We start from the raw sequence: 13,241 nt of genomic DNA, 5'->3' as shown, positions 1-13,241 counted from the left end.
AAACCAAGGAATGTGTTTTTGTGACATTTATATTGTTTGTATTAAAATATTTTTTTATCTTTTAAAGAAGGAGAATTTGGTCATAGAAAAAGAAAATAAACAAAATGTGTAAAACATCATATCGTAAGATAAGATTGAACCTCCAATGCTCTCTATGTTATACTGTGATCTTAATAAAAAGGCTATACTTTGATTTGCATACTTTGCATGCAACCTAAACATGGACCTCACCAACTGCATGACATGGCTTTGTTTGGAGAGAAAGCCAACAATCAGCTTCTTCCAAAGAAATTAACAGTAACATTTATACATGAAATATTTTCTATCATTGGATAATTTAGTGTTTGACACGCAACAGCTAAACAGTGGCAATGTATTTATAATACAGGAAGTGCTGTATATCTACATGTGAGAACAAAAAGTTATCTATAACTGAAACGTTCTCAGCGTGAAAAATACCAATTTATATATATATATATATATATAGACTAACCATGTAAAGTAGAGATATCAAACATTCAAGTTAAAATGAAAGATAACTAAGACAACTTTGTAATATGCTGTTACATTCATTATTAGTATTATCGTTATAAGTTGTGCAACAATGTTCAGACTGCTACTCATATTTTCAACTACTGGAATCAGATGCAGAAGACAAGGTAAAAGAACAGTAAGACACATAGTTGTAAAAGTTGTGTGGGCCAAGGCTGCTTAATTAATTTATTTTAATTGTCTTGTACATTTGATTTGAGTGGATAAAGATGCAAGTTTCAGTTTGAAAATTGTTCCACATCTTATGATAATAACAATACAAATAATAATGAAAGTAATAGTATGTTACAAGGTAGCACTGATTGTTTCTTCTAATGTAGCTTGTGTGTCTGATATCTTCACACTGTGTGGCTGAGTTTTTTCTATAATTGGCATTTTTTCACATTGAAAATGATCTTATGATTGATATAACATATGACTGAAGTTTCTGAAAATAATGACTTTACCATACACCAAGCAGCATGCAACAGCTGAACTAAGCATGCTTTATATAGAACTCCCTTAAACATCACTTTTCCAACTAGACCAACTCATGCTCTTAGGATGAAACGTTTAGTAATATCTATACACCAAAATTTGAAAATTTGCATTTACCCCTAAAAATAATAGATATACAAACAATCATTATTCTCTATGTTAAATTCAAAGAAAAACTTCAAATAGCTTCAATGACCTCTTTCAAGGGATGCAATTTTTTCACATCAGTTCTAATCCTTCATCCTTTTATTTAAAGGACATAGTTTTCTTTACACGTCTAAATTCGAAAATGCAAATTTAAATATAAATGCCAACACTTTTTGAAATGTTTAAAATTATGCAGAAGTAATCTGATCCAATCTGATGAGGTGTTTTGTTTCTAGATTTGTAAATATCATTTTAAGACTTTTGTTGTGTTGGGGACATATTACATGCTAAGATATTCTTCAGTTATCATTGGAAATATTGTTCCATTTGTTCTTTTAAAGTCAAGAAACATCACTGAAGTAAGTTTAAAGCAAAAAGGACTATTAACCCTAAATCATTTACAGGCTTATGGACTTCTCCTTATTCACTTTTTTATGGCTCAATCTCTCTTGTCAAAATATTTTCTACCATATTTGGGAATTTTTAATTACATTTTTGTACATTCCATTATGTAATTTCCAAATTCCAGGTCTTGATGGTCTACCTGGGGAAAAGGGTGATGCAGGCTTACCTGGTAGAGGCCTTCCAGGACCACCAGGTGTAAAAGGTGATCATGGCCCAGATGGCTTGCATGGCTTTCCTGGAAAACCAGGTGAAAAGGGTGCTGATGGCTTACCTGGATTTAGTGGCATGAAGGGAGAAATGGTGAGTTAAACTAACACTAGATCTTAAAAGTATCTTGGTACATGATTAGGTTAAGAAACTTTGCATATAGCCTTAAGACTTGTAATGAAGTACACAGTATCATGGGATTAATCTCTAAATCACATTCCAGAACTCTTACACAAAGCAGTTTGCTTTACTGCTTTCTTCAATATTAGTAAGTATTAATGTTTGGTGCATATTATATTTGCCTCCCAAAAATTGGGATAATTTATATTAGTTCACAAAGATATAATTAGCTTCTACGTTTTTAAAACTTTAAATGTTAAAATGTTCAGTGACTTTACCTTAGCTAGACTTTCAATATTATAATAACCATTTGTATGTAATAGCTGAAAAGTAAAAAATAAAACTTTTTATTCATTGTTTTTCCATTAAGATCTTACGTGCAGAGCCTGAGTTTCTAAAGAATATGGTTTGCTTGAATTCTTATTTTACCCTGAATATATAAGGTATAAAGTCTTCAATGAGTTTGATAAGGTAGTTTCTATTGAATTAACCCCATCAAGTTGTAGAAATATGTTCAGCTTGGTTATCACAAAAATAAAATTTTATAATATAAATATATGTTTGAGAACAATCACAACCCGTTCATGTTTGAAATAAACTTTTTTTTTTTTATTTAAGATGAGTAATATAGAAGTGTCACTGTTTTACCATTTACAGTTTCACTGGTTTGTATCACTAAGACAGGTGAAAAAAGTATAACTATTCTTTCTTAGCTATACCACTTATATCACTGTTTGTCTTTGGTGGTATCAGTGTATCAACAGTTATGTATACTTTTGTATTATTTCAATGTAACATCAGTCAATCACTTCATCTATATTGGGGTATAGTATATCTGTCATTGTAATTACAAAACAGCACAAAGAATACAATTGAGCATCAGGAAACTTTACAACTTTACTACGTATATTTGGAACAACTGTAATTAATTCAACTATTTGAAAAAGAAAATTTAAAGCTGATCACATTTGAACTGATAAACATTATTATATACTGTTGTTCTTAACTTGTTTAACACAATCTGGAATATTATGAGATATTTCTGTACACATAAATGAAAGCAAGACCTATAAATTTCATAATATAACTTTATTAGCTCAGTGTTTCTCTACTACAGCTTTGTTAGAACACTGTCATCCATAAATCAAACATTGATACACACGTTTAGAAATGTCAGATGATATTAAAATATTTAATAAACATTCTTGAACTTTTATTATTAAGACATATTAAATCAATATTGCTAAATAAACAGTGAGTAAACCAATAAATAAGCTATAAACATCATTGGATTTATAATAAAATACATGATATACCTAAAATGCCATGAATGTTTCTGTACTAAAGGCCAACATTTGTATTTATTAATTTTAGGTTTCTTTTTATTAAGATGGATTATTTCATTTTTCTATCCAGAAAGTCCCCTGTTAGTACAGTGGTAAGTCTATGGATTTACAATGCTAAAATCAGGGGTTTGATTTCCCTCTGTGGACTCAGCAGATAGCCTGTTGTGGCTTTCCTATACGAAAAACACACACACACTGTCCAGAAAATTATGATATTTAGCTAAGATCTGTACATTCAATAAGATGCTATCCCCTTGTTGTAGGCCATGTTATTTTCCATAATGTTTGGAAATAGCGTTATTAGTATTGAGGTTTTCATTGTCACATACATTTTCAGATATTCTATCATGTATGGGCCAACAAATTTCTCCTATGTACATACTAGAGCATCTGCCACAAGTTACATCATAAATAATGTTTTAACTATCATGTCATCCATATTTTGTAGCTTTGTGGTTATTTTTCATATGTCGTGATGCTCTAATTATTCTCTTTAGTTTCATGGTGATATTGTCACATATATAAAAATTTTATGAACTAATAGAAACTAATTAAAGACCCTAAATTAGTGTTTCAAACTATGAATCTGTACCAGACTGATGGGCCAATATTTTCTCCTGTTTTCCGTGAATTAAATGCTTTCTTTTAAATTATATGCATAAATATTACAGTTAAGGCTACTGCTACCTTATTACCCATGGCTATTCCTCTCATTTATTTATAAAATTCCCCATTAATTTTTTACATTTAACACAAACTGCATAGGTTGTTATAACCATCTTATCATGTGACAAGGTCTTTCTGAACATGTGTGCAACATTCAAAATTTCAATTTTAACAATGCTATTGCAGAACATTAAGGAAAATAACATGACCTGCCACAAGTGAATAATATCTTATTGAATGTAAAGATCTTATCTAAATGTCATAATTTTCTGGACAGAAAAATTAAATAATACATTTTAATGAGTAAAAAGAAACCTAAAATTAACAAATACAAATTTGGCCTTTAATATACAGACATTAATGGCATTTTAGGTATATAATGTATTTTATTCTGAATTCAATGATATTTATAGTTTACTTATTGGTTTATACACTGTTTATTTAGGTTTGTTGGTTTATTTGTCTTAATAATATGAATTAAAGAATGCTTGATATTATTTTAATATGATATGATCTTTTTAAATGTATGTTTCGATGTTTGATTTATGGATGACAGTGTTTCAATTTAGATTTAACTTGATTAATGGACTTGTGGGATATTAATAACTTCTGACAGAGCTGTAATATAGAAATATTGAGGTACTAAAATTAAATTCACGTATGGAGAAAATGTTAAATTTAGTTAGTTTTAGAAGCAGTAGTTTATCACAGGTTTGTTTACATAATTATTTATGAATTATACATTGTGTTAGTTCCATTGTTGTGATTTGGCACTTGTATTATTGCATCATATTCCTAGAACCTTCTTAGTGTTTTTCTTTGTTTTTATTGAGTATTACTGTACTAGTACATCTTAATAATTTGTTGTGTGTGGAAGGTTTTAGGTCTCAGTTGGGTTATTTATAAATATCCATCCACAAAGTAGTTCAAGTTGAGTTAATGAGAGACATAGTCAGCAGGTGTTTGTGAGCTTAACTATAAAGAGTGTATAGTGATGTTTTTTAAAGTGAATTTATCACAGATTGTATTGTAACAACAGAACAAAGAAGAATAAATTGTTTTGTTAATTGTGTTCCAAAGTAATTGAACAAACTTTTGCCTTTATGGACATTTAAAGAAAAGATATAATTATTTTTAACTTTGTATACAACTGTGTTAAGCAACAGTGTAACATTAGTGAAATTATTACTGACTATAATGTAATAACAGAGCATAGAAGAATAATTTGTCTTATCAGTTGTGTTCTAAAGTAAATGAATCAGTACGTGTGAACTTTGATGAGAAAAGATAATCACCACGGTTGTATCCAGAGCTTTAAATAACCGTGTAGCAAAAATTTGTGCATGTGTATGTATGTGTGTGTGTGTGTGTGTATATATGACTTTTTAGTGTATATATTATTTTAACCCTTAAATGGCAGCCATCATCAATTTCTTATGCTTCCTACAGCATTCCTGCTGTTTAAGGGTTAAAAGAAGTGTACTGTATTTTGGTTGTTTATTGTTGAAATATATCACCAAGTCACAGATACCTACTGTAAAGAATCTGGACCATCCATGCACACACAATAAACTGACATAGGATTTTGAAAGAAAACAGTCAATAATGAAAGAAATGAGATAAATTATAGCAAAATTAAAGGATATATTCAGGTGCATTTAAAACTGAATGTTTAAGGTGTGAAAATAAATTTTTCTTTCGAATATCTACAGTTATTATGCTTCACTAGGGACAACCTGGAGATCCTGGACCACCTGGAAGTCCAGGTTTAGATGGATTAAATGGAGCACCTGGAGGACAAGGAGCTGATGGAATACCAGGTATATCAGGAGAAAAAGGTCAACCTGGAGAACCAGGGTTTAGGGGGTTCCCAGGAGAGAAAGGAGATCGTGGTCTACCAGGAAAGCCAGGTTTACCAGGGTTTGATGGTATAAAAGGTGCTAAAGGTGAAACTGGCATATCTGGATTGCCAGGTAAACAGATATTTGGTCTCCAGCTTGTAGTAATTTACAACTTATCTTCCTAGTGAAAACTAACAAACTTTCTTGGTAGTGGTAAACTAACCAATAAATCAATAATATATACATTTTTTCATTTATTTTATTGAAGTATGAAAATAAAGGATTAAAAAAAAACATATCTTATTGTTATCTTAAATGCAAAATGAGGAAGTTGACATGTTTTTATGTATTATTTTAAAATTATATATCATTTTAACTCTTCTCTTTTTAAATATGCTCCTATGTCTTAAGGAGCTGCAAAGTTTAGATAAGAAAGTTAATGTAATTAAGCTAAGTTACCTTGTGGTAACTTGTTTGTAAACCTGTAGAAAGTATGTTCATTAGTGCTTAATAGGCCATGCATATTTCAACAAAAGTAATTTTATTTAGGAAATTAGGATTTTTGTATATTAAATAAAAAATCATGTTGTTATAATAACTGGAAAAAATTTTAATTTGGCTAATTTTTTTTCAAATAATTATTGTACAATTTGACTTTTTAAATTTTTAAAAAACAAAGTAATGACTTGCTTTATGTGTGCATCCTCAATATTTTGCTTAATTCCACTTTAAGAAACACTGTTTGAAGGGACTAAGTTAAATATACCCTTCAATTATCCTTTAGCTTTATATTATTAATTTGTTTTTTGTTACTTAAGAAAATTATATTCCAGAAATTTTTATCTTTACAACAATTATTTGTTGATTTAGGTGAAAGACGTAAAAATGGTGAGAAAGGGAAGCTAGGGCCACCTGGCCTTATAGGACCTCCTGGAGTTAAGGGTGAAACTGGTTATGAAGGAATTCCAGGATTGCCAGGTTAGAAATGTTTCTGTATTTCACTCTGTTTAATAAAAACTTAATGAAATCTTCATGACTCAAGTACTCCACATTAAGTAACCAGTACTGATCATTAATATAATTAGAACCAACAGCCAAGATTTGTTGTAAAAAATAGCTGTTTTTTATATATTTCTTAAAATTTCTGCAGTTAAGTATCTCTGTAGAGTACAATAGGTTTTACTTCAACAAAACAAACAAGTTTCTTTATTTTCTCATAGCTGAGTGATATTTGCTAGTATGTTTAAAAAACAAATTTGTTTTAAGTTTTGTATTTAATTAAGAATTCTGAGTGATATTACATACATAAATATTACTTTATTAGGAGATAAAGGAGACCGTGGACCAGTTGGTTTAGAGGGCAAGCCAGGAGTGAATGGCTTACAAGGATATATAGGTAGGGTTATTTCATAACATCATCAGATAATTTGTGTGTAGCATCTAATTTGTTATAATCATTATTGAGAACTAGTCAGATACATTTTTACAGTCAAGGTAAGATATTACTGATACTAAATCTGTTAATAAATATAAAATATTAGCAAAAATGTAAGCTAACTTAATTTCAGCCTTTAGCTTATACATATGAGGAAGTGTTGAACAGAAGGAAAACAAAAGGAACAGAGGAGAATGTAAATGATAAACCTAAGGAGATTTTTAATTACAGTTTATGTTTTGATAAGACATGTAGATAAGATAGTCTGTGTGGTAAATAGGGAGAAAAAAACTTAAATTATACTATGCAGGGGCATGGGTGAAGGATATAATTGACAGAGCAAGAGATATAATAAAGGGGCTAGCAATGATGCATTCTTTGTTGTACATGTAGGGAAAGGTAAGACAGAGGAACTATTTAATAATTCCAAGGGGTTGATAAAGGCATTAAAAAAAAAACATTATGATTCACTTTTGTCAGACGTACTGCCCATAATTAACTGTGAAGATGGAGTTATAAGTAGGTCATGAGGGCTAAATGCTAGGCTTAGGGTAGCATATGAAGATGAGCAGATTGGTTGATTGGACTTTTGGAGGCAGTTCAATGGTTGTTTTTATAATTTTTTTAGAATTATTGTTAACTTCTAATACAGGAGTTTTAAGAGACGTATACTAAAAACATTTGGAAGCATGTGATCAGTGTTCTATTAGGTTCAATGTTTGGCTACATATGGAGATCAGGAGTAATGATATGTTAGTTACAAATTTCCAAAAAGGCAAATATTGAAAACACAACTAAAATTATTTGTTGTTAATTGGAAAGCTGAGTTATTTGGAGATACTGATGAAATGCAAAAATTTATAAAAATAAGTATTTAAATGTGCAAGATAGACATATTTTATAGAAGTAAAAGAATAACTGTAAATAAAAACCAGGTTGGATCACAAATGGTATAAGGGATAAAATTAAAGAAAAAAAACATCACTAATTAAAAAATGGTATGAAGGGAAGATTTAGAAGAATATAGAAGATCAAGGAAGTTGGTCAAACAGAAAATTAGGATGCTGAAGAGTTCTTTGAAAATATAAGAATCAAATATAAGGATTTCTTTAAATACATTAAAGGTATACAGATAGTAGGATGAGAATAGGGCTTTTGATAAAGAAGGGCTCCTGTCTGATGATTAAGAGATGGCTGGATTATTAAACTTCTTTTTCTTCAGTTTTTATTAATGAATATTTAACCAATATTCCTCATCTTGAATAGTTGATAAACTGTAACAAGATTGAAAAAGATGACCACTTTAATTCTGAGCTCATTAAGAAACAATTGAAAAGTTTAAATAATCTTAAACCTTCTGGGCCAGATAATACTTCCTTTAGGTTTTGAAGGAGGTTAAGGATTAGATATATGAACAACTTGTTACTATTTTTTGTAAATCCTTTAAAAGTGAGCAAATGTCAGACTATAAGAAGTTGGTTAATGTTTCTACAATTTTCAAGGAAAGTGATAAAAATTTTCCCAGTAACTATAGGCCTATTAGTCTTACATCAGTTGTGATAAAAGTTTTAAAAATCTGACTAAAGAACTTTGCAAAGTCATTTAACAAATTTTAGAATTTTATTGATTGGTCAACATGTTTTCACTAAAAGAAAGTCCTGCCTTACAACTTTTTTGACATTCTCTAAAAAAGGATACAGCTTATATATCAGGACTTTCAGAAAGTACATGTCAAGGTACTACATAAAAGGCTTTAAAAATATTACATGTATAAGTATAGTTATGGGAAATAAGTTGGCTAACTGGATAAGAAAATGGCTGGAAGAAAGCAAAGGGTTGTTATAAATGGAATTAGTCAAACTAGATTAATGTTAGAAGAGAGTACCTCAGGACTCAGTAAAAGGACCTTTGCTCTTTTTGATGAAGGAAATGACAATAAATTACCTGTATTTGCTGTTAATATTAAGGTATTGGGTGTTACTGGCTGTGAGGAGGATGTTGCTGCTTTACAAAAGGATTTAGATAATTTCGTGAAGTTGGGCAAATAAATGACAAATGGGTTTTAATTATAATAAATGCAAGATAATTCATGTGGGTTATCATTATATGAACTACAAATATAATATGGATGGGAATATCCTTACCAGTGTTATGGAAGAAAAGGACCTAGGTATAGTGGTTGATTAGGCTCTTAAGCTACCAAGCATTGTAGTGTTCCTAAAATAGGATTTTAGGTTTTATCAGCATAAATATTAAATACAAGTTTTAAAAAAAGTTATAATTTCATTGTATAGATCACAGGTAAGTTCACATTTGCAGTATTGTATTCATAATTGGGCTCCTTACCTTAGGAAGAACATTGCAATGTTGAAAATGTTTCTGAGGGAGGATTACTAGAATGGTGCCTGGGATGGAGGAGTTGTCATATGAGGACAGGTTGAAATATCTCAAATTGTTTTCTCTTAAAAGAAGAGCTAGGGGGTATCTTATCGAGGTATTTAAGATTGTAAAGGAAATTGGTAGTGGTTATGCATTACCTTTTTCCATACTTAATAAAGAAAATGGTAGGACTAAAGGGTACATATTAATTTTGGTAGGGTAAGAATCATCATAATCTAAAATAGTTTTTATTTTTTTAATAGTATTTGGTCTTTGGAATTGGTTGTTTTTGGATGGGGTGGAGGCAGTAAAGTTAAGTGAGTTTTGGGGAACGCTTGATAAATATGTGAATGATAAGATTGACTATTTTTTTGTAAAATAGTTTTAGTTTAGTATTGTAGATGGGATAATCTAGATGGACTAATATATCCCTTATTCTTAAATATTATGCTATGTTAACTTGCTCAAACCTTTCTTGAAGTTTTAACTTAATTACTAATAATTTAAATTTTATCTTTAAGTGTACAAATAAACATGTCTTGCCTCTTTTCTTTCCCTCCACCACATTACAAGATATTTAAGAAGGAAAGAACCACACTTTTATGTTGCTTATAATTCATTCTGGTGGAATTTTATAGCTTTTTCTTACTGGAAATGGTATTATTGGTGGTTTCAAAAACATCTTGGAAGTATAGATGGGTACTTCACAAGATTCTATTAACCTATATTTTTTGTAACTTAAAAATGTAACAAACTATATTTTGATGTAATAAGCTGTTATTAAGCTATTACTTTAAAACTGTGAATATTTTGATATTAGACTGGAATTGAAATATTGTATGGTTTATATTACATTTTAAAAAGACAGTATATAATGATCTCTCCACCTTTGTTTTATTATAATGAATCAGGAAGCTAATAACTCTGGTCTAACTTAGGATTTAACCTGAGATTCTTAACTCATACCAGTATTATAAACCTAATTCTCAGTCATCTGATCTACAAGGATATAACCTCAATTTCAACTGCCATATAATTACCATGGCATAATAGACCATGCATATTTAAGCAAAATTAAATTTATTGAGGAAAGTAGGTTTTTTAAGATTCAGTATATAAATCATAGTATTATAATAATTGTAAAGGTTAGAAAGTTGATTGTTCATCTGTTGAATTACCTTGATTCAATACCATACAATTATTAATCAATTAAGTTACCAGAGCTAAAGTCTGAAGCAGTAATGGTCTTTTATGTCTTTGTACCTTCACAATCTTTTACCTTGTGTCCTCACATGCATCTCATGTTGCATATAGCTACTGGAGTTCTGGTTCAGCTGTGTTTTACTTTTTAAATGTATAATGGTTTTACATTTATTAATTAAAAATTCATGCAGCAACCATTATATCTGAGTAATAACAGTGTAATTGCTTCAACTGGAGTGTGGCCTGTAAGTTCACAAGAACATGTTATTCATTGTGGTTTCAAGGGGAACCTGGACAAGCTGGACCTCCTGGACTCCCTGGACATCCTGGCTTTGGAAAGCAGGGTGAACCTGGACTGCCAGGTCAGCCAGGTTTAGATGGAAATAATGGCGAACCTGGTTTAAAAGGTAAAATTTTAATGTATTATTTAAAATATGTTATCTGAAAATTTCAACATACCTGAGTTAATTATCTGGCCTATAGTCTGTTAAACACTGATGTAATTTAAGTACTGTGGTTTTACGTTAAGTATTTTATTCTATAAGGTAATGTTGTTTTTGTAAAATATATAGAAATAACTTATTAACAACATCATTTTGTCCAGTGTTGAAAAATTTGTAATTTAACTAACACTCTTCAAACAAGCTACATGTATATCTCTTCTTTCTAATCTAAGCACACTCATACAATCGTATTTATTCCAGACACCTTTATAAATTTTATTGTAGTATTAATGTATTTATATTGTGTATATAGCTTGGGTACACTCTGAAACAACTTTTCAAGTCCAACTATACTCAGATTTAAGCTTTCCATTCCAGATACACCCATATTCCCTTTCACATCCATATATACTCAAATCCCCTTTCCAAGCCAAGTATACTCCAAAACAAACTTCATTACCAGTATACCTATATTTCTTTGTCAACCTCCATATCTACCTTTAAAGCCCAGTTGCTTCTGCACTTCCTTTTCTTGCCTTGATGTACTATTTTTCTTCTTTTTAGCTCACATACAAATATTTCTTTTTCTCATACAATTGCATCATTGTATTTTCAGTATAAATATATTTCTATTGTTTTTTCTCAAAAAGACCACCTTTACTTCTATATAGTTGGGCACAATCTGTCGATCACTTAAAGCTAATAATATTTTTTTTAAACTAAGAGCTATTATCATTAAACTAATTTTAATTTTAAAAAATATATTAATTGCTGTTAGGCTAGGTATGTTCTAACAGTAAATAACTGGGAATGAGAATTTGAATTTCATGATTTGCACTATCAATGCCATAAAAATGTGTTATATGTCACTTTGTGGCTGTGGATGTACTGTGAGAGTCACAGTAAAATCCTAAAATTAAGATCAGACAAGAATTGGTAGTAGGTGCTATTGATTAACTGCCTTCCATCTAGTATATCATATTGAAATTGAGGACTGCAATTGAAAGATAGATTACTCTTTTGATAACCTTGTGATAAAATTATAATAAAAAATAACAAAAAATAAATCCATTCTTTCTATCTGAGTAAAGTAGAATGAACAATATCAATTGTTTATATAAATGAAGTATTGGCATTATCAAGAATGTATAGTTTTTACTACTATGCTCTGTTGTTATAAAGTGAATTTAACTTTCATTTAATGTTTTAGGTGATAAAGGATTTCTGGGTCATGATGGAGAAATAGGACCAGAAGGAGAGCCTGGACTACCTGGAATTCCAGGGGACAAAGGTGATAAAGGATTCCCAGGCAGACCTGGACCTCCTGGACAAGGACTTCCTGGACCTAAAGGTGATGATGGACTTCCAGGTTTACCTGGGCCCAGTGGTGAAAAGGGAAAGACTGGACTACCAGGTCCACTTGGAGAAAAAGGAGAACCTGGATTTTCAGGTAGAATATGTTAAAGCTATTATTAGCTATTACAGAAACAGCTGTACTACAATTTGGTTTTAATTCACCCATCCTGAAGTAATTATGGATTATTGAAATTACAGTTGTTTTTTACTCAGGCTAGAAATAATTCTTCTACTGATATACTTGCTGTTGATAGTGTTAATCTGATAACATTTAGTTTTTCTATAGTTTTGGTTGTTAGAAATATAGTTGAAAGTAATAACACTGTAGCAGGTTCAGCTTTACTACAGAATTGTTGGTGTAATTACACAAATTATAATTGTATTAGTAATCTTTATTAACAATATGTGGTATAACTCTATAACTACTTGTTAAAAGCATAGTTGCACTTTTAACCTTTCATTATTAAACATGTGAGTATTATTAGAATTGTTAATTTTGTTGCAGTAAATGCAGTTTGTTTTTATTTAGCTTTTAAAATTGTAACACCTGTAACTATCATTAGTGATTTAGTTAACGTATATACAATTTAATTTCTTTTCTTTAGCTGTTAAAACTATAGCAAGTACAAATATGATCACTTTTGTTGCAGTAGGTATACCTTAA

At 30.1% G+C, this 13,241-nt stretch overlaps 1 protein-coding gene across 1 annotated transcript in view; it reads left to right on the top strand.

Moving 5' to 3' along the window:
• The window catches only part of LOC143225549 (uncharacterized), a 127,792-nt gene that overhangs the window by 106,243 nt on the left and 8,308 nt on the right, over positions 1–13,241 (top strand). The window contains exons 29-34 of the mRNA XM_076455202.1: positions 1,706–1,881; positions 5,650–5,893; positions 6,632–6,739; positions 7,086–7,157; positions 11,063–11,185; positions 12,432–12,671. Coding sequence (XP_076311317.1) covers positions 1,706–1,881; positions 5,650–5,893; positions 6,632–6,739; positions 7,086–7,157; positions 11,063–11,185; positions 12,432–12,671 — 963 coding nt within the window. The remainder of the gene's footprint in view (positions 1–1,705; positions 1,882–5,649; positions 5,894–6,631; positions 6,740–7,085; positions 7,158–11,062; positions 11,186–12,431; positions 12,672–13,241) is intronic.

This window comes from Tachypleus tridentatus, chromosome 9, assembly GCF_004210375.1.
Source record: "Tachypleus tridentatus isolate NWPU-2018 chromosome 9, ASM421037v1, whole genome shotgun sequence".
In the NCBI taxonomy this organism is placed as follows: Eukaryota; Metazoa; Arthropoda; class Merostomata; order Xiphosura; family Limulidae; genus Tachypleus; species Tachypleus tridentatus.
Note: the sequence above shows the minus strand (reverse complement) of the source record. Positions and strands in the feature narration are given on the sequence as shown.